Genomic DNA, 20,883 nt, shown 5'->3' with positions numbered 1-20,883 from the left:
TCGCTCTCATCCTGCTCCGTCCCCTCTGCTCGCATCTCATTTCAAAACAGACCTTCAGTGCCATGGGCCTGCAGAATGGAGTACGACATCGACTTCTACAAACATTTTGTGTGGCTTAGAAAGGTAAGAGCTCAGACGTCTCTGCCCGACTCTGCTTCTTGGTTTTTTACAAGGAAATTGTGGGAGATCATTTTAGATGAACTCTTTTTTTTCCCTCCCCCTTGAGAAGGCGTGTGGCACAATCCGCTGCGCTACTAAGGAATATCTCATATAAACACATTTTCACCTCAAACTGCACTAAAAGTGGAGCGTAATTGTTCTGAACTGGAAAACTCATTAAGAGCTTTGTGCAGTCACAGAAATAGATGCCTGCTGAGGTGAGAGAGAGGGTCCTCCGGTGCAGTCAGTGGAGTCCAGCATACGTTGAAGGAGAAAGATAGGGAGGGTGTTGCGTAGCACATCTCTTCACACCTCTATTGTCGGGCCCTTTGTTTGATTTCCTCAGTCACACTCGGGTCATCAACCTGTCAGTCACTGAGAGTCTGCACTGGAGGAAGCGTGGTGCCAATAACAACACGCCGTGAACAGTGAAAGGTGTGATAGGTCCACAAGATGCGGATCCTAAGAAGGCACATTCCAAAGGGTTTGTGCTGCACTGGATGCCAGGGTGTTGCTTTCAAGTACTTTACAAATAAAGTTGATCGGACACGTAGGGTTAGTGTAGTCAGCGCATGGAAGGGGTTTTTAAGGATGAACTATTGAAGAAACTCATGATGCTAAAATGTAAAAGTCCATATTGATACTCTGGAAAACAATAGCAGTTTCGATTGCGCAGGGATAAAACAAGCCATTTTTGACATGAAAAATCTATTCAATAAATACATTAGATATAGGATAATGATAATAACAATAATAATAAAACAAGACAATCAAGTTTTTACCTATGGGTTACTTTGCTTACGAATACAAAAACATGCAAAATCAAGCAGTAAGTTATAGGTATGTGACCTCAGTCACAGTTGGGTTTGTTTTCGAAGAATAGTAGAGTAGACTTGGTTGTAACCTCTTAAGTCAACTTCTCTCTGGTTCAGTCCGAGCGGAGGTTCATGACAACACAAGCAACATCGCGGAACACAAGAACAGTAGGAGCTTCACTGAGCTGTCGGATGACGTCATGATGACCGAGGTGCCACCGGTGCTCGCTGTGTAGTTTGCACACACACGTAGTAGCATCAATACCGGTATCCGGATAGTATCAACACCAATACTTTACAACCCTAAAAATGCGTGTGCGACCACCAGTTGTGCTTTGACTACTACAATTTGGAATGGATGTTCAAGAGTGCAGTTGTTTTCAGTTGGAAAGTGGAGGCACCGATAGAGTTTAGCTTGAGTTTACTAGGATTGGTGCAAACCTCAGTCCTGAACTGGGTTTCCTCAGGGCACTCAGGTTTCCTCCCGCTGTCCAAAAACATCTTGGCTTACTATAGTAATGTATCCCAAGTGTGTGTGCGCGAGCAAGTGTGCTCGCCTATGTCTGTTTGACTGGCAGGCAACTTGTCCAGAGGTTAAATCCAAGGCAATGTGTTAGTTTTCTTGGATCACTTGGAAACTACTGTATGCATTGGTTGGAGAGAAAAAAAGGAAAAATGTTTTCACCAATGTATTTGGGCAATAAACGTTGATGCAATGACACAGAAAAAAATCAATTCCACATCTGCATCACAGATTTAATTGGTTGAGATGATGGTGAAAATCATTTTTCCACGACGGCTCTTGACAACAAGCCCGTTTCAGAACACGTGAGCTCATTTGTTTGAGTCGAGTGTTGTTGAGTATGAAATTCCTCCCACAGCAGCTTTAAGCTCCGATTTTCTTCCCTCACTAAACGGATCTTATAAAATGTTTTACAAGACTTTGAATAGAGGATTAAGACCCGTAAACCTCTTACAGAGTACCCACTGACGTGGCAAGAAAAAAAAGAAAAGATTCGGGATACAGTTTGTGTGAGGTCGACGTGGAGTAAAAATGATATTTGACACGTTGTGAAACTGTTCTCCACTCACCTCTTGAATGACTCCGCAGGTAAATCTCCATTCGACGGACACCCGTGAGTCCTACCAGGAGCGTCTCTCACGTCTGGAGGGAGACAAAGAGTCACTCATTCTACAGGTGCGAGTTTTATAGAACGGCTTGAAGCATATTGACCTTTTATATATGCAAATAGTGGGTGGGTGTCTTTTAAGCAAAGCGACTCAGCAATTCAAACAAGTATAAACAACAAAAGAAATTTATATAATAATAATAATAATAATAATAATAATAATAATAATAATAATAATAATAATAATAATAATAATGGACTTTAGATTCTTGTAAACTGAATTCCAAATTTGACTCAGTCATTTTCTGTCACTAGTTTCTGGTGTGTCAGGGTCACAGCTGCTGCCAGCAAACAGCAGGGACACCCTGGAAAGTTTATCACTCATTTAAGTGTTCAAATTATGAAGAGTCATAACATGAGCCATGCAAAATATCAAATCCTCTTGTGTTTCCTTAACAAATATACCTAAATAAAACCAGTTTATTATCCAAAGAGGACATTCTGTTGAGGGAACAGAGAATGTGACACTTGTCGTGGAAGGGCAAAGGTCAGCGAGAGGACTACGTCATAAATGTTACACAATATTCAGTTGTGTGTGTGGACGGTTGGAGTGATAAAGCTGGGCTTGGTGGTGTTACAACAGAATGTATCGGTGTCTCATGTGGAAGGCTGTGAAAGAGTGTGTAGGTGTGTGTGACTAAGGAACGATCTCGACAGGTCTGGACTGGCATGTTGGTGTGTGTGTGTGAGGGAGCAGGTTCTACGTTTCTCCAGGCCCTTCAGTCACACTTGGCTCTGAATAACTCACAGTTCCTTCAGGTGAAAAGGTGAACAGACCAAAGACATGAGGACGTCATCAGAGTGCAACAGCAGTAATAGACACAGTGAATTACTAGCAACGTTTGCCAAGAGCGGCAGGATCAGGCTCAGCTACCCCGAGTCAGAGGCCATGGTTCCGGGAACAATGGAAGCGTGTGAGAAAGGCAACTGCCTCCATCCTATAATTCATTTTAGTAAGCGGGTATCTTCTATCCCAACACCAACCAACCATCTCACTTCTAAGGCCTCACAGCGAAAACTAGTATACTTGAAATTCATTTTACGAAGAATACTTGAGTATACTGTAAGTACATGTGTATAGTCAAGACCATATACTAGTAGTTTACTAGAAAGTGTACCAATTTTAAACATTTTTGTTTACTAAAGAATACTTTCAAGTATTCAGTGGGTATGTACTTCTCATCCACATTTTCAGTTTTTCAACGTTTATTTAAAAATCACATTATTTATGTGCAAAAACGCTTTAAAATTGACAACCATATTCACCACCCAGACATTTAGAGTTGGTGATGGGCTCATGCCAACTAATATCATCTATGGTCGACGGCAGAGGGTCACACTCACAGTGACAGTGACAGTTATTTAGTAATTCAGTGAAAGCACAAAACAAAACAGAGCAAATGTATCTAACAATAATAACAAGCGTCTGTTTTCTACTGCCATTTAACCACTCCCATGATCCTTTTGCTTCTGGATCGCCTCAATAATATACTTAAAATACTTAAGATATGTACTTGAGTACATGTACACTTCAGTGTGCTAGTGTTATGTATTACAAATGTAGTTTGTCCAAATGAAATTCAAGTATACTTCCTCAGTTTTATGATGAAATAAGTACTGCATACTCATTGAAAACAACGTTTTGCTCAGGGACGCTTCGCCTGACTGTCCAGTGCGCTAAAGAAGTATGGTTGGGGTTAAGAATAAAGACTAGAGATGGCACTCTATGTCAACATTGGACGAAAAAGTCCACAGGCTTAGCAGTGAGAATGTGTTGCCTATCTTGTATAAACAGTCAAAACTGATGGAGAGATAACTTTTTTCTGGTCTGCAAAACCAGGCCACGAAGTAAAAGCTTCAATGTGGCATTTATTTTAATTCAAACTGACTCATTTAAAAAATGCCGGACATGCTGGCTGTTTTGATCAGACTTTCTGTTCTTCAATACAAATGTGTTTTGTTTTCATATTTGTATCCTTTAAAGTAGAGTACATCTTGTGCCTTTGTTTTCGCTCCTGCAGTAATCTTTTTAGGTGCACTGAGTTTTTTGATGAACATGAAAAGGGCAGAGGTGAATTTAAATGTTTTTCATTCCAGCTTGTGAGGTTTGATTCTTAAATACCTCATATGCAACTATGGCAACTGAGGTCTCTAGGTTCCCACATGTTTACTAGCTCTGGGTGAGACACAGCTTTCACACAGGATCATCGGTCATCACTTCACTTATGTTTCTATTTATTTATTTATTTTTTCAGATTCAGAAGTGATGTACTGTGTATATATATAGACAGGTAAAAAATAAAAAATAAAATAAAAATAAACATAAACAGTACAGTAACAAATATTGTCCAATGTTCAGCAACCTGACAGCAACGAAACTGTTCCTGAATCTGGTGGTTCTGCATCGGATGCTACGGAACCATCTGCTGGATGGCAGGAGGGAGAACAGTGCAGTGATGACTTTGACATGTTTTTTTTTTTTTTTTTTTAAATGCAAGGGCACCCGGCCAATTGTCTTAGTGTGATGTCTGCTTATTAAAATACTTCTCGTTTCATGGTTCTTCAGGATCCATTTCTCCTCATGAGAAAGCATTTGCAAGGATTTTTTAAATTTATTTCTATTTAAATGTCGAACGTTCTTCATTCCGACCACACACAGGTGAGCGTGTTGACCGACCAGGTGGAAGCTCAGGGAGCCAAGATCAGCGACCTGGAGAGTTCTGTGGTGGAGCACCGGCTGAAACTCAACTCCACCAAGGAAATGCTGCAGCAGGTACATTTCTCCAGCTTCTCCGTGTATTTGGAGTAAAATCTGGAAAATCTGACATGAACCACAAGGGATCTTTCAAAGCTCTATTGTTCTTCCATTACACGTCGCAAATCATCTGATTTTCTGCACCTCAGCACGACTTTAGCAGAGCTCCTCTGGTCTCAACCTCAGCTTCAGGGCCGCTGCCAACCAACGAATTCCTCCTTGGAATTCCAAGGCATCTAGCTGCATATGACTTGGACAACTGTGGTATTTCAAACTTAATCCAGCACTGAGTTTTTGCTTCATGCGGAGTCAGACTGGTCCGTCTGGGCAGGTGATTACAGCACCGCACCGCCCAACCACAAGCACTCTGTCACACACACACACACACGCGCGTGTATAAACACATATACATAGATACTGGGAAACAGAGAGAAGGAAAGGCAAGAGTGACTAATGAGGAAAGAAGGAACAAGGTGGAGAAATGGGAGGAGAGAAGCAGAGAGAGGTGGGGCTCCTTGAACGTTTAGAGAGTAGCTGCAACGCTGCCTTATTTACTTGAGGTCAAAAGCTGAAGTGTCTGAACTGTGTGGATTGTGGAATGGATTTTTAAAGCCTGTTTGAGGAGCCAGGGCTTGGAGAGCTTTGTGTTCATGGAGGAATGTGGAGGAGTCAGGAAGTAAAGTGGCAGGAACCAGGTAATTCAGAAACACCACATGATAATATTTCCAAACGACTGGGAACCCATTAGCTTGTTATGGACTTGGTTTCTGTCATGATTATGCAAGTGTTGTCGAAGGAGGCGGAGCCAAGAAAGGTCAACATGTCATGCTTTGGCACATAATAGTCATAATTATGACCGCTGAGTGAAGTCTGTAGTGATTCTATTGCACTTTACTTCAAGTTGTGCTGGGCAAGTCGAGTGGCTCTGGTGTTTATTTATTGAAATTCCATATGCTTTATTACCTTTTCTCCCTAGAAACGTCACATTGTTTTATTTCTCCATTTGTCATGTACATAAAGAAGTCAGGAACGTCTTGGAGGTAATTCAAGTTTGGAGAGTGATAGTCAAGTTTATTAAAATGTCAGAGTGCGTCAAGCGCTACAAAGCTCATATACACCACTGAATAGAATGAAACTGAAACTCATAGAGAAGTGACGGCCCACGACAGGAGATGAAGAGATAATCCGTCATGAATGCCATAGACAGCAGGGATGATGTCAGACAGCTCAAAGACGCAGTGTCAACCACTTCTCTGGAGCAAATCCATAGCATGTAAACGTGAAGGTGAGAGTAGACCGACACACTTTTTATATAGTTCAATCAGGTTTGGATTTGTTTGGAGTTCATTGAAAGCCAAAACAGAAAATGTGTAAGTGTGTAAGCATATTCAATATACTGTTGAAAGGGTTGAGCAGAACATTCTGGCCTCATGAGGCGAACCACAGGGTCAGGAAGGAACCCTGTTGGAAGGGATGGCTGCGATGTGAAGTGAAGTGATGCCTTGTGTAAATATATCACAAACGGTACAATACCTCTAACCTTCATCATTGTGTCCTATAACTATTGTTACACCTATGATGCGAGAAACGGTTGTCTCCATACTGAACCTAGCGTTGCTGCTGCTCACTTCTCGTCGTCCTTCTTTCTTCTTGACCAGTCGACTCGACAACCCTGTTGTTCTACTTATGGACTATATATACACACGTTTTATTCTGCTTACTAGACTACTGAACAATGTGGTGTATTGATAATCCAACCATCGCAGATAACTTTAAACAGGCCCGGAGACAGGAATAACCCATTCTCACTCCTGTGACGTAATATTTTGAGTTGGGAAGGTGGACCTCTGCGTCCAATACTGACGCTGAAGGCGGCCTGCAGCGCTACATGTTGACGCATTAGGTATTCAAGTGAAGCACTTCTGCCTTCTGTGGCATATCCTGATGCAGAGGGCTGTGCGTCACGTAAAGGGAAGACAGAGGTTGGTGTTAGGTAAGTAAGCACTGCAGTCATGGTGACTTCCTGACGTGAGTAAGGAGGGTTGAAAGGGCGAGGGGTTATGGATAGCAACTGATATGTAATGTGATTCAGTGCAGAAAGCTTCTGAATGACTCGCACTCCAACCCTGTGCACGATGCTCCTTGTGCCCCCACACCTTTGTCCCGCCTGGAACGCTACACGGCGCTGACACCTTTTTCTACTGAAACTATGCTTCAACATACAACGTGGAAGGCTGCCTTTGGAGTCAGTATAGGACGCAAAAGTCCACTTTACCAACGTCAGTATATCCTGCCATGGGAGTGAGGGTGGGCTGCCAGGAACATTCGGGGGGTCGCAGCAATGCTGTTGCTCCGGTTTGTCTAAAACCTACCACCTATTCCATTCGTCATCTGATTTAAATTGTTTGCATACTTGTCATACAACGTACAATCAGTGCTGCACAAGACCTTTTGCAAGTCCAAGGATTAAACAGCGGCGAGTCAAGAGATTAGAGCTGCTCTCTGCTGATAAGGCTGGGGTCCACGCTTTAATCTGGGTGTTGCGAAGGGCCCAAACTGTTCCTCCTTCAACTTTAAAAGGATTTTCAATTTGTGATAGGTGAACCTCAGACTGTTGGCTGCGTGTTGACAACCACTTCAGAGTCGCATCAGCATATTTACTGCATGGTAGCATTGTGTCGCCTCCGTCGACCAGCCTGAGCCTTTAATCTCTTCCTGGTGACAAAGCTCTAATATTTTCCATGTGCACTCGAGAGGAAGCCCAGCTTTCCAAAACCAACATTTTAAAGACAGAGTGTCCAAATTTGTCCGCTTGAGACGCTCATTTCTCGAGCCTAAGTGATTTAGCACCTGCTCTCTATGAACCAAAGAAGCCTGGCAGTTTCAAGGCTGGCAGACGGTTTATTTATACAGGCCGGGGAGATTGTGGCGGAAAGGTGGTTTGATTGGCCGTTGTTCTCACCGTAAACCGGCTCCACTCTATTTTAAAGTTCTTTGAATGTTTAGCATGGTTTTGTTTCCTCTCGCCCCCGCCCTGCTCTCCTTCTTCCCCCTCAGCGCGGTGCACTTGTGAGTGTGAAATAGCCATTATAAATAGTGGTCATGCGTTGTGTATATTTAGCCTCTCAAACAGGGTCTGAAACTGTTTGTCTCGGGGGACTGTTATTACGGCACTCGCTCACTCACAGACTCCATGTGGCTTTTGTTTCGTAAGTCTTGTCCGTTGCTTGTCATTATGCGTGTTGGTATCTGGCAGTATGTTTTTCTCGTGCTTGAGCTGTGTTGTCGATGACAGGAGCTGCTACATAGAACGTCACTGGAGAAGCAGAAGCTGAGTCTGATGGGGGAGGTGTCGTACCTGAAACTGAAGCTGGCTGATATGGAGGGAAAACAGGTCCATATGGCTGAGCGGCAGCACAAAGCAGAGGTGAGTTTCTCGGAGCCAAAAGTGTTTTCAGTGCTTACTTTTGTCTCCCAGCTTCTGGTTATAGGGTATATTCTTCAGTTAGTCTCAGACAGGATTCAGGTCAAGCTAAAAAACCTACCAACATTTGCTGGAAATTTGAGCCAAGCCAAGTGGAAGCTCACATCCAGAAAGGCATTTTTATGCTGCTCACCTTGAAGTCGGCTGGTGATTTTATGAACGTCCATAAACACTCTAAGGCTGTTTGGATTGGTGCGTTCACCAAAACCTGACCCGGTCGCTCCTGAATAGCACAGACAGGAAACAAAAAAAAAAGGCTCCCTGGAGGTTTCAATGTTTTGCATTTCAAACTGACCCGTGTCCACGGTTCAGCCTGATGTGTGGAGTTACTGGCAGACATGCTGAGATGTCGTGACTGGTCCGATTTTCTGACAGGGAAAGTCTGTGCCGCGCTATTAACCGGCATACAGTAGCAGATGTGGTTACTGTCAAAACACAGCCTCAGTCAAAGAGGCTTTGTGTCGCCAGGTCGGAGGAGTTTCGAGGTCGAACATGCATTTTTGTTGCCAAGAGAGGAACATTTTTAAAGTGCCCTTGACTTGTCGCATCCGGAACATTTTTGTCGTGTAATGCAATGAGAAAAATGAGTCATTGTTCTACATGACCCTCATTGAACAACAGCTGTTGTGAATTACAGCGCCACCGTGCTCTTCGCCTACAACATACACATGTACATAACATATATATAAGCAGACACGTTCAGAAACAGACCCACAGCATGTGATAGCTTCCTCATTCTGGAGCCATGCTTGCTGTTAAATTTAGCTGTGGACTCCATACCGGCTGCTCTGGACTCCATGTGAGACTTCCTCTGTCCACAGTCCAAACATAACTGGGCTGCTGTTTACACTCCAGCAAAGCAGCATGGACACTCAGCGCAAGAGCCTGCGAAAGATCTCTGCCACTTCTTCCATCCAATTCTTTGTCCAGTTGCCAAAATGGACATGCAGGACATTAGCCACAGTAATGGCTCAACATAGTGAGACAAATTTGAGTTTCACAAATATTAGCTTGACTACATGAACTGACATTACCATCAAACATTGTTTTTTTTTACTCTTTTTTAATATCTAGTCAAGCAAATTAAAGTTGTTTTTATTTTATGTTTAATCCACCTTTTGAAATCATAACAACAAATCCATATTAATATGCATCTTTTTGATATCACTTTATTTAGATATTTCAACTTTGAATAAGATGAGCAGTGTTTTATATGTATTGCAGTGAGGCAAAATGAAACATGGTTTTTTTTTAATAAGACAAATGAAGCCCGGAGGGTCAGTGACGGTCCCATCCTGACAAACAGCGGCCAATGCGGAATGTTTTCATGGCACAAAACACCAGTTCAAATGGACCAGTATGCGCCAACTGTGCCTCCACTGTTTCCAATGGCACAGCACTGTCTGTCAATGCTGGAAGCTCCATTCCTTTCTTCTTTCTTTTATTATTATTTTACCATACTCGTACTAGTACTGCTACTTGAGAACTCGGGCCATCTGCATGACTTTGTAGCTAAATATGGTAAAGACGGTCGGCACCTCTAGTGGAAACACTTGACAAATGCTCAACCAGCTTCACAAAACAGTGCATTAATTTTCTGAGACCACTAGATGGCGCTCTCTGCTCTAAACTCTTGGGGTATCAACAACCACTTCAATGAATCCTCAAATCATTTTTAAACCAGTCGCGCCATCTACTGAGCACTGAAAATGAGGACCCTGTTTCATGAGGCCTCATCACTATATAGACATATTTAAATTTTGAGAATTTACCTGGGAACGCTCACAAAAATCACATAAGCTAGCAATGATTTTGTTCATGGTCGCATGCCAGTGGTGGGTGGTTGTGTAACTTAGATAAAGAGTAGGAGCCCATTGTCTCATAGGCAAGTGTCAGCAGCGACTGTGAAGAATAAGTTTAGGGAAAAAAAGGCATCATCCAAAACACCTGTCCAGCTGCTAGAAAATAAAGGGGCAGAGTGTGTGAGTGTGTGCGAGCTGAAGTAGCATCTGAACTCTGGCGACACTCGCAGGAAGCAGGCGAGTTTACTGGCTTATGCGTGAGTTAAACAGGGTTTTACGCGACAAACCCGACTGTGAACTGGGACACACATTTAAAAGTCTCTCCCTGAAATGTCAACTTATTTGTCTTGGCATTGGGTGAATGGGCAAAGAGTAAGCAGACAACAGCGCAACACTAACTTGATAGTGAAATCCCTTTTGTTTAAAATGCTCTCTCACTTTCAAAGATGTCTTACTTCTCTTTCTGATTGCTTCTACAGAGTGTAGTCAATTTCATTAGTGAGCTGCAGGAGCAGATGTGCAGGTTTCAGAAGGAGATCAATAACAAGATCCAGGAGAAAAAGGCCACGGCAGACTTCCCTGGGGCTGGCGGCTCCTCGGCCGACCGCCCCGCCGGAGCCACGGAGAAGCCCGATGAGGAGCACAACGTAGAGGGAGCTGATGAAAACGGCCAACACAATAGTAGCTCAGAGGAGGATGAGTGTGACAGTGTAGGCACAGCATGATCTTTGACCTGTGTGACAGCGTGGCATGGCTCGTGTTGAACTAAAGAAGCCTGTACGGAAGAAAACCCACTTAGATGTGTGCTAACATCCACCAGCACCGGGTGTGGTCCGAATCTTTGACCACATTTGATCTTTCAGGTTTTGATAAAGGAGCTCCGGATTCTGAAGGAGAAAGTGGACTATCTGGAAGATCAGAAGTTACAATATGAGAAAAAGCTCAAAGCAACCAGGGTAAGACAACTGATCTGCGGCGGTGGTTTTGCAGCTTTTCTCAGCAGAATCTCCGTCTTAACTGTCCACTCACTTTTCCGTAACGCTGTCCAATCCAGTCTGTCCAGTGAGTCAGCCTCTGTTCACTAACATTCCCTGCCACTTCCCAGAACTGTGGCCTCTAAGTCAAGTCGAGACTAAACACGCACTAAGTGTTATGTTTCTATAAACACTTATAAGCGAGTCATGTGTAATGACTCCCCCAAAGTTGCAATGCGACGACATAAATGAACCTGTTTGTCTTCTTTATCAACTCATTGGCATGTTTTTCTGGTAATTACATGTCAGCAGTGAAGTGTTTTTTTTTTTTTTGGAAGCGTGTACAGACACATTCAGTCATGCAGAATGGTTTACACTGAATATTGGCTGTTTTGCCTCGGCAGGTGGAGCTCAGCAGTCTGCAGCAGCTGCTGCTCTGTAAGAACGCGGAGATCGAAAGTTTGCACACTCGGCTGTTGGCCAGACCTCCGCTGGCCACCGAGAACATCGAGCGAGGTGAGAACCAAAGGCCTGGACCAATCTGCCAAGAGCCCGGTCAGTCTTCCTTCATGAGCTCGCAGCAGCAGCTGAGCTCAGGCAGCCTTTTAAGATTCATACAAGCTGATGAATCTCAGAGCAGATGACCGGGGGCTTGCTTGGCCTACTTTGTGGGGACCAATTCTTGAAAAACAATACTCCTTGCAGGGACCGTATGACTTTGTGGGGAACTTTGGCTGCACCTCACAGGGTTAAGCTTCAGTTTAAGGAGTCAAACTTCAAAATAGCTGCGTCATTATAAACGGGTGTAAGCTTGGTCCTGAGTCCTGGTTCAGGTGAGCCATTTGTTTTGGATGGTTAAGTTCAGGGTGAGAGGCTGGGGAAAGGGTTATGTCAGCGTACCCCACAAAGATAGTACGACAAACCTGTGGGTGAGTAATTTTTTTTTGAGCCTTCATAATGTCACATATTTGTATTAAATATTTTGTTAAAATGTTTGTTAAATAGTTTGTTTTCTGCACCAGTTTATGAATTAGCAAATGCTTTATTTATTTGTCACTTTTTATTATCTTTATTTAATATTATTCTTTTTCTTAATTTATATATATATATATATATATATATATATATATATATATATATATATATATATATATATATATATATATATATATACTTATGACCGCTTAGAACCGAACCCGGTCCTAAGTCAGATGTTTCTTGTGAGTATATATATATATATATATATATATATATATATATATATATATATATATATATATATATAGACAAAAAAGAGGTCAATATGACTCACAACTGCAAGAAAACTCCAGGGGAGAGGTGAACCGACACCTCTCCCCTGCTGTTCTGGTGACAAACTGATATATCCACCGAGTTGTGAAGAGAAACCCCTTCAGTCTTGCAGCCATGAGACTTTACAGTCAGTCCGCAGACAGGAGGAGGCAGTGGCAGAGCGGATGAGGCGTCTGTTCACCTCAGTTGGGCGCAGATGAGGGTTTAAATCTATGGACTTGTCACGTTACAGCTCATAAAGAGGGTCTGGTCTGATGGTTTCCCTTTACCTTCCATGCCATTACTGGTGCCGTTACAGACATACCAGGCACAACAAACTGTGCTGTTCTGACATCTGTTCTGTGCCATTCAAGCGCATCAGCTGTGAGAGCTGAACCATGTTAAGCAGCCATAATCGGGTCGTAATGTATCAGCCGACCGGTGCCTGCCCAGGTGTGACCGATGTTCAAGACAAAACAGTGTTCAAATGGGCTTTATTTTGACAGAGGCAGAGCTGCAGAGGCTGAGGACCGGAATAAAAGCGCTGGCAGCTGCGAACGACGAGAAGGTAGGTGAACAAATGTGTTGCAACATCTGCATGCGATCATTCGTCGACAGGATCTTATCGTCCGTGCTGCGTGTGTTGGAACTTCAGCAGCTCTGGAGGTTGAAAGGTTTTGGGATGTTGTGCTTTCTCAAGGAAAAGTGCCCGCCCCTGGTCATTTTTAGCACAGAGCCGCTTTTGTGCTCCAACTCCCGGAGCATCTTTAAGAACTACCATGTGGCCCGCTGGGGAGGAACACACCCACAAGGAGACTCATTCCAGGCAAAGCCACACTTAGCTGGGTCTCCTCACTGCCAGGCCTAATTTTGGAGTGAGCCGCATTAAGAGCATCGTGGCGAAACCGGGCTTGGGAACGACTTCAAAAACAGGCATCTGCATGGCTGCCGACCACAACTGAGCTCCGAGGCCTCCCTGGCTCTGATTTCGAGGCGGCCATATGGTAGAAAAAGACGTGGTCAGATAATCCGCGCGAGTGTCGGTAACCTTAGATAAACATCTTAATTGGCTGCGCTGACCCCAGACTCCCTTTTATTACCGTTTCGCACAGGACCGTCGGATAGAAGAGCTCACGCTTCTCCTGAGTCAGTGCCGGCAGTTCAGAGAGCTCAGTCACGTGACTCGAGAGGGTAATCGCCTTCTTCACTTTTTCCTCCAAGCCAACACACGCGTTACTGAACCGGTTTGTGAATGTGAAATCCTCGTTTCAATAGCGCCCCCCGCTGATCGCTCCTTGTCCTGCGGCCGGACAAACTCCAGCAGCAGCGAGGAGGAAGAGCAGAATTCAATGAAGAATGGGGATTCTGTCAGCGCAGAGGACGTCAAATCAGAGGTTTAAATGTGCGCCCTCCGCTTGTTTGGGTCAACCCATTTCTCATCGTCCTCTCTTTTCTAAGGTTTCCTCACACAGCTCCTCGTCCCAACAGACTTCAACTCCATCCATCCAGAAGGACACGGACAGCAGGTGGGAGTTTCTCCTCAGGTTGAAACCTCAGCCAAACCCTTTTCAAGACAACCTGCGTTCCCCTCTCAGGTCAGAGACGCAGGCCTTATCAGGCAGCATGAGCGAGTTGACCAGTGGACAGAAGGTAGAGTCAAGAGAATCCAGAGCCTCATGAAAGAGTCACCCTCTAAGTCCTGTTTATTCCAGCGTGACTCCGTGAGTCTGACACCGCCTGCGAACTCCTCCCTGACCGAGAGCAGCAGCGAACGATCTCCAGATGGCAGTGAGGACGGAGACTCCCAGCACAGTGAGCCCCAAATTATTAACAACCCACCACAACACAACCCACAGCCAAGCTGGACGACCGCTGCGGCTGTCAACACACACGCCCTTCTGCCCTTAGCAGCTCCACCCTGCCCCACCGACTCCCTCCTTCAAAACCTGAATTAAAAGTTTGCTCCACACAAATCTACCATAGATAATTGAGTGTCAGCAGTTTCCTGGATCACTAACATCCAGGTGAACTCTTTCTCAATAAGCTCATTGTCCCGGACCACCACGTAGGTGCCACTTTACTCCTAATGTTCCGTTGAAAAAAGTGTTTCCTTCTCACTCTCCACACACAGAACCTTGCACAGTTTTAATCCTGAACACTTTTGGCTGAGCAACAATGAGGTTTTGTCTGCAACTATGGAGTAACTGGAGATTATAACCAAACACTTTTAGATGTTCAGGCCATTTGAATCATAGTTGCGCATGCAGCGGCATAATATTGGCTCTGGTTCTATTACCTCTTCCAGCAAAGCTGGAGAAGGCTGGCGACAGCCCGAAGGTAAACACGCAGTCTGGACAGAGAGCCGTCGGATCACCTGAGTACATGAAGACCAACAGGAGTCTGAAAAGACTTTGGGGAAAGTGAGTAACGTCTCTCTGTTACGGTGTTGACTTGAGAAATTGTGCGTGACAAAGAAGGTCAAACAGGGCTCCAATGACACGACACTATTTCCGTGTGTCACGGTGAAGAATGAGCTGAGCTACAAGACAAAATGCTTTAACAGTGGATCTATGTTCACATGTGGTCATGAGAGGTTGGGGAGTGAACAAGCACAGAGAACAAGAGTTTTCTCCACAGCCACCAACACCTTCTCTGGTAGCTACAGTTGTCAAGGGAACTTTTGTGTAAAATACATAGAAGCACCGGTCTTTTTTTCTGTGACGCGCTGGCTGTGGCGCCAGCTAGCGCCGAGTAGAAGGCAAACCATGTTTCAATTGCAAGGCTAATGTGTTAGCATGCAACATGGTTGAAAACGGTGCTCTTGAAAACTGTCAGGACTTTCTAATGGTACGTTCCCACCAAACATGACTTGGCACCACTGGGCCACTACTCACACCCAGTCCCTGGTTTCCGGAAACTGAAGTGACTCTGCCTCCTTTGAAGTCCAGAGGAGCTTCAACATGGCAGATCAGAATGGCAGAATCTATCACTTTGTCTATTTTGGAAGTAAGATTTGGTCAGTCAGGTCCATCTGAGGAGCTCTGTGAGTCGAGAATTCAGGCAACAATCGGCTTCTTTTCCATTTCAATTCTTCGTCTCCTCAGTTTTCCCTCTCTGTATAGACGTAAAATCCAGGCTCTTCAGCATTTTTCAACTTTAGCATTTGAGGCTACAAATATGGCCTGGAACGTCCTTGAATAAACACACTGAAATTGCACCCCTATCGCGCCAGACGTGCCGCACACTCCGCTCCCAAACTGTAGCCTGACAGTATGTCGCTTGTATCCACGGATCTACTTTGACTTTATGTGTAAATCAGTCACATTCGATGTGAATATACAGAGATGGAAAGATGATGGGACTCAAAGCAGAATTGCACAGGCAGCCTCCTGGATGCCTCCCGAGTGAGGAGGTCCAGGAGACGGACCTGTGCCAGACCCAGCGCAACCTGTACGACTTCAGTCCCTCACTTGTCCTGGGAACACATAACATTCCCTCAAGTGAGACGGAGGAGGCATCTGGGCGAAAGTTCCGCCTCTTTACTTCAGCTGCTGCAGATAAGTGGAAGACAATGGAATGATGGTACAGGCTATGGGATGCCCTCCCGGCCCAAGTTAGACAGGCGCCATCACTGTCCACTTTTAAAACACCTCCTAAAAAGCACTTTTACTCTTTGGCTTTGATACAACCGCACAGCTGACCTTTTTAGTCATTTTTTAGTGTAGCTGCCCTGTTTAAATGTATTCATTTATTGTTTTCAATAATTTTTTTATCCTGTTTTTACTACAGTATTTAGTGACGTGTTGCTTTTTTAGGTGCTTTATAAATAAATATGGTATGGTTATGATGAGCGTAGCAAAAGCAGTCTTGCTATTTGTGTGGCTTTTCTTGACACAAAAGGAGAGTTCTTTCTTGAGGAGTTGAATGCCCTGAAAATAGAGCGGTGATAAATCAACCAGATATTTAGGATAACCAAAAAAAAAACGTTGTAAAATGTGTGTTAAACTGAATTCAAGGGAAAACAAATGACAGAAACCAGGAAAATAATGTGATATTACAAGAACTGTACTATTAGCTAGCTTTAAAAAAATGAAATATCTGCTGTGTATTTTGCTCTTAAAGACTTCGCAGGACTCAGTCTGGCGGTCTGCAGGCAGCAGATCCAGAGGCAGGTCAGTTCAGAAGAGGAGGGCTTCGAGCGACAGCAGGACCTCGACTCACCCGCACGCCTGAGTCCTGCGCTGCACGGTAAACAGAGAAGTTCGCTGGGCGAAACACTGACTCTGGGTTGCTTCACTTTTTCCATCATCCCCTTGTCTACAAACATTTCTCACCGTTTCCTGTCAGCGATCTGAATATTCCATTCGGCCAGTGGACGAAGGAGCAAGTGTGCGGCTGGCTGGACGACTACGGACTAGGCCAGTACGTCAACCTGACTCGACAATGGGTGGAAAACGGCCAGACTCTCCTGTCTGCAACGCCGCAGGACTTTGAGAAGGTGTGGCGAGCCTCGTACAAACCGGAGTCATAGGGAGGAGTGAAAACCTTCAACACACGTCTGCTCCTTTATAAATCAGGAGATGGGCATGAGGAACCCGCTGCACAGAAAGAAGCTCCAGCTGGCTATGAGGGCGTTCGCCACTAAAGCTGCGGACAAGTCGCCTGAGCTGGACCACATCTGGGTGACACGTGAGACACTTTCTAATTTAAAAAAAGAAGGGCCCCCTGTCTTGACCCCACCATGTACAGTTGCCTGGCCAAATAGTGCAATGCTGATGCAATTGTAAGCTCTTACCACTAGAGGCCAGTGTTGCCATGGGAATCGTTTGAAAGTGACGACTGAAAATAATTTTTCTTTTGAGCTAATATTTCGTCTTTTTTTCCTCTTTAAAATCATAGGTACACCGTTTCAAAATTGTGGATTAAAGTTAGTGAAGTTCTGATGATGGTTTGGTTACAATTGATCATTAGTCAGTGTGCTCACATCCTGTCCCACAGTTGCTCACCTGATATTTACTCTCGCCCGCCTCTCTGCTGTGCAGGATGGTTGGATGACATTGGTTTGCCTCAGTATAAAGACCAATTCCACGAAGCCCGAGTGGACGGGCGGATGCTGCAATACCTCACAGTGGTAAGGAGCTTCCACAAACACGGCAGACTTTTTTTTTCCATCCTCTTTTGTGCCCAAGAAACAGTAATAGAATTTTAGATGATTTTGCACCATGCAAAAAAAAAAAAATGCAACTGTCAAAACAGCCGATTGCTTTTTAAATACATATAAAATATGTACATTTATTTATTGTTTTAAATAGAAAGAATGTTGGTGAAATATAAATTGGAAGCAAAACTTTTCACAACACATGGATTATTACAAATGCAATGATATGAAAATATAGTTATTGTGATGTGGATTATTAAAAATGTAATCATATGAAATTATAGTTATTGTTACCTTTTGGCCGCAGTGATCCATGCGCATCTGTTGTTCTGTTATCAAGCAACAATGGTTTGAAAGCAAATGGAGGAAGCACAACTTCAAAGACTGAAATGATTTTAAAAAGTCTTGTGTCTGTGAACTCTTCAGAACGACCTCCTGACTCTGAAAGTCACCAGTCAGCTCCATCATCTCAGTATTAAATGTGCCATCCACGTTCTTCACGCCAACAAGTTCAACCCCAACTGTCTGAGACGGAGACCAGGAGAAGAGGTAACCTCACTTATTCTACAGGTGGACTTTGGGGAAACATAGTATGGGATACATTGTGACCAAGTACAAATCATTAACAAAATATAAATAAAGGAAAAATAACAACAGGTCCTTAAGTCAAGTTCTTGAAAAGAAAAATACGATAAAGAAACAGTAGAAACTGTTCATGAAAGCACCTGTAGAAGTTTTGAAAATTAATTGGTACATTTTATGGCAATACTTTTATTTACACTTCACTTATATCTTATTTATATCTAATTTAAATAAAATATATTATTTTGTTTTATTATATTTGACATGGTTTTATTATATTTATTTTATTCAGAATTTTATTCTGTTTTCTGATTTTCTCAACAGTTTGCATCAAGTGTATTTCACTCTATTTTTCTTTAGTAAATTTGATGAACATGACGTGCACCTGATTCTGCTGCTGGTTATACTTTTCTCTGACACATATCTTTGCGATGATCACATGCTTTCATGTCATTTCACAAGGTTTTGGTTTGTTTATGTGTAAGTATATTAAATATGGTTATTGATCACAAATGAACTCAATACTGATGAATCAGTTCTATTACTTGAATGGTCCCCCGTTTGTTCTGGGATGGTGGGCCCCGAGATCAAAAAGCTTATGAACCCCTGCAGTAGTACAATGTTTGGCTACACGATGGCGACAGACCATATGATTCTCTCACAAACAAAGCGGGTGGGTTTCACTCAGTGCTGTTCGACTCCTCTTCAGAAGCAGCCTCCTCCCTCAGAAGTGGTGCAGTGGTCCAACCACCGCGTGATGGAGTGGCTGCGAGCAGTGGATCTAGCGGAATACGCTCCAAACCTGCGTGGCAGCGGGGTTCACGGTGGCCTCGTTGTAAGAACAGTTTGAAACTATAACCAATTTCCGTCAAAACTAGCGGCGTCACCGAATGTCCCTCCACAGATTCTGGAGCCTCGATTCAGCTCTGAGACATTGGCCCTGTTGTTAAACATCCCTCCACAGAAGACGTTACTCCGCCGCCATCTGGCCACAGCGTTCGCCACTCTGGTGGGAGCTCAAGCCTCGCAGGAGAAGCGGGAATACGGCAATGCGACCGGCCACGTGCCGCTCACAACCACAGCTAAAGTGAAGGTACGCACACCTAGAATAATCTTCCGTGAATAAACACAGAAACAAACCTTCTGCTTGTTTGTGCTTCCAGCCGAAGAAACTGGGCTTCACCCAGTTCAGCCACCTCAGAAAGAGGAAGCCTGACGAGGCCTCGGATTACATCTGCCCGATAGAGAGCGACATCCTGACGGTCAACGGTGTTTCACGTCTGCCATCTCCAGCCCTCAGAGGCCTCAGCCCACAGCTGGACAGACACACAGACCGACAGGAGCTGAGCGCCAAAGCACCTCTGACGAATGGACACGACGTATGATTGAGACGCTAAACTTTGTGGGATCGATCCTTGTGCTTTCTTGTCCGGGCCTGTTGCATTCCTTCACAGCTGGATTCCAAAAGTGTCATTCGAGCAACGTATGATGAACTGGCTTCTGCATCACAGTCAGGTGTTCGTATATTGATCGACTGGATGAAGATGCTCACGGGTCTGGAGGACTCGTCTATGATTTTGAGATCGTATGTGTCTCGGCTTCTTTAAAAAAATTACGTTTGCCAGAAATGTATGCCTTTTTTGCCATTTAGCAGTAACCACTTTATGTCGAATAAATATCTATTTAAAACCTCAATATGTCCTGTGTGGAAATGGCACTCTTAATCTTGGTGGGAGAAGATTTTACTCCAACCACCAAACGCAATCTCCACAATTCTGCGTCTCACGATAAATTCGATGAACACGTGACCCACTCACTGCATTGGACCTGCATACGTGACCATGACAAGACCGTGACGGCGCGCCACGCTGTCTAGCTCAGCGGCGTTTGACAGCTGACATTGTCGTGTCACAGTTGTGGAGAGTGTGGTGGACTTTGGTCCACAATAGTAGTTTTAAGCTTATTTTTAATACAGGCAACCTTTGATCACGACACTGGTCGACTGAGTCTCTGGATCCGTGTTTATTTTATTAGACGGAGTGGTCCTCATAGGTTCTCTGACGCGGTCGCTGCCTTGGTTCACATGAACACATGCAGGTCTCCTGCTGCGCTGGTGAAAATAGTTGGACGTTGCGTCCTCTTCCACGTCCCCATTAGGGTTCACTGATCGCGGACACACTCTCACAGGCAGCGCTAATGCATCAGTTAGGGACCATCCACAAATTCTGAGTAGTATCAGCGAAATCTTTTAGGAGAGAGATTTGTGAAAAAGGTTTATCATCACACAAGACAAAGGACTGACAATTTGTATCATGATTTTGAAAATAGAAAATGACTAAATGGTCATTTATTCACATTATTTCTTCTTCAATAGCATCGAGGAAATGTGTCCAGACTGGTCCATAGTTCAAGTCAACTGTAAAGAGACATGAGATACAGAAGACAGACGGCTCCATTTAACCCCTAAATAAAGCTGTCAGCAGTCTGTCAGACTCGAGCGGCTTCTACCAGAGATGTGAAACATTGAATTTCTCATCGCACTGAGTTAACTATTATATTTAAAAACAAACAAATAATGATGTTGGAGACAAACGCCACTAATAAGTTTCACCATAAAACAGTTTCTAGAGAGACTGTCGCGTCCAACACATGAAAATGTATTTATCGTGATAAT

The 20,883-nt window shown here is 44.0% G+C and overlaps 1 protein-coding gene across 3 annotated transcripts; it reads left to right on the top strand.

Moving 5' to 3' along the window:
* Positions 1-19,883, top strand: ppfibp2a (PPFIA binding protein 2a). 3 transcript variants are annotated; one of them, XM_053864889.1, is made up of 21 exons: positions 1-123; positions 2,086-2,172; positions 4,824-4,937; positions 8,215-8,346; positions 11,069-11,161; positions 11,584-11,695; positions 12,976-13,037; positions 13,582-13,660; positions 13,745-13,863; positions 13,928-13,995; positions 14,065-14,119; positions 14,182-14,281; positions 14,775-14,889; positions 16,592-16,717; positions 16,817-16,967; positions 17,047-17,158; positions 17,512-17,600; positions 18,054-18,176; positions 18,919-19,044; positions 19,114-19,302; positions 19,373-19,883. In XM_053864889.1, exons 1-21 carry the CDS (start codon positions 76-78, stop codon positions 19,592-19,594), a joined length of 2,322 nt encoding a protein of 773 aa, XP_053720864.1. In that variant the 5' UTR covers positions 1-75; the 3' UTR covers positions 19,595-19,883. The 3 variants fall into 3 exon arrangements, with proteins under 3 accessions (XP_053720864.1, XP_053720863.1, XP_053720862.1); XM_053864888.1 differs by lacking the exons at positions 1-123; positions 2,086-2,172; positions 4,824-4,937 and adding an exon at positions 5,469-5,614; XM_053864887.1 differs by lacking the exons at positions 1-123; positions 2,086-2,172; positions 4,824-4,937 and adding an exon at positions 5,469-5,614 and having other exon boundaries at positions 13,928-14,119.
* Positions 19,884-20,883: the final 1,000 nt, after the last annotated feature.

The sequence above is a fragment of the Synchiropus splendidus genome, chromosome 5 (genome assembly GCF_027744825.2).
Source record: "Synchiropus splendidus isolate RoL2022-P1 chromosome 5, RoL_Sspl_1.0, whole genome shotgun sequence".
Classification (NCBI taxonomy): Eukaryota; Metazoa; Chordata; class Actinopteri; order Syngnathiformes; family Callionymidae; genus Synchiropus; species Synchiropus splendidus.
This window is presented reverse-complemented; position numbering and strand designations above follow the sequence as displayed.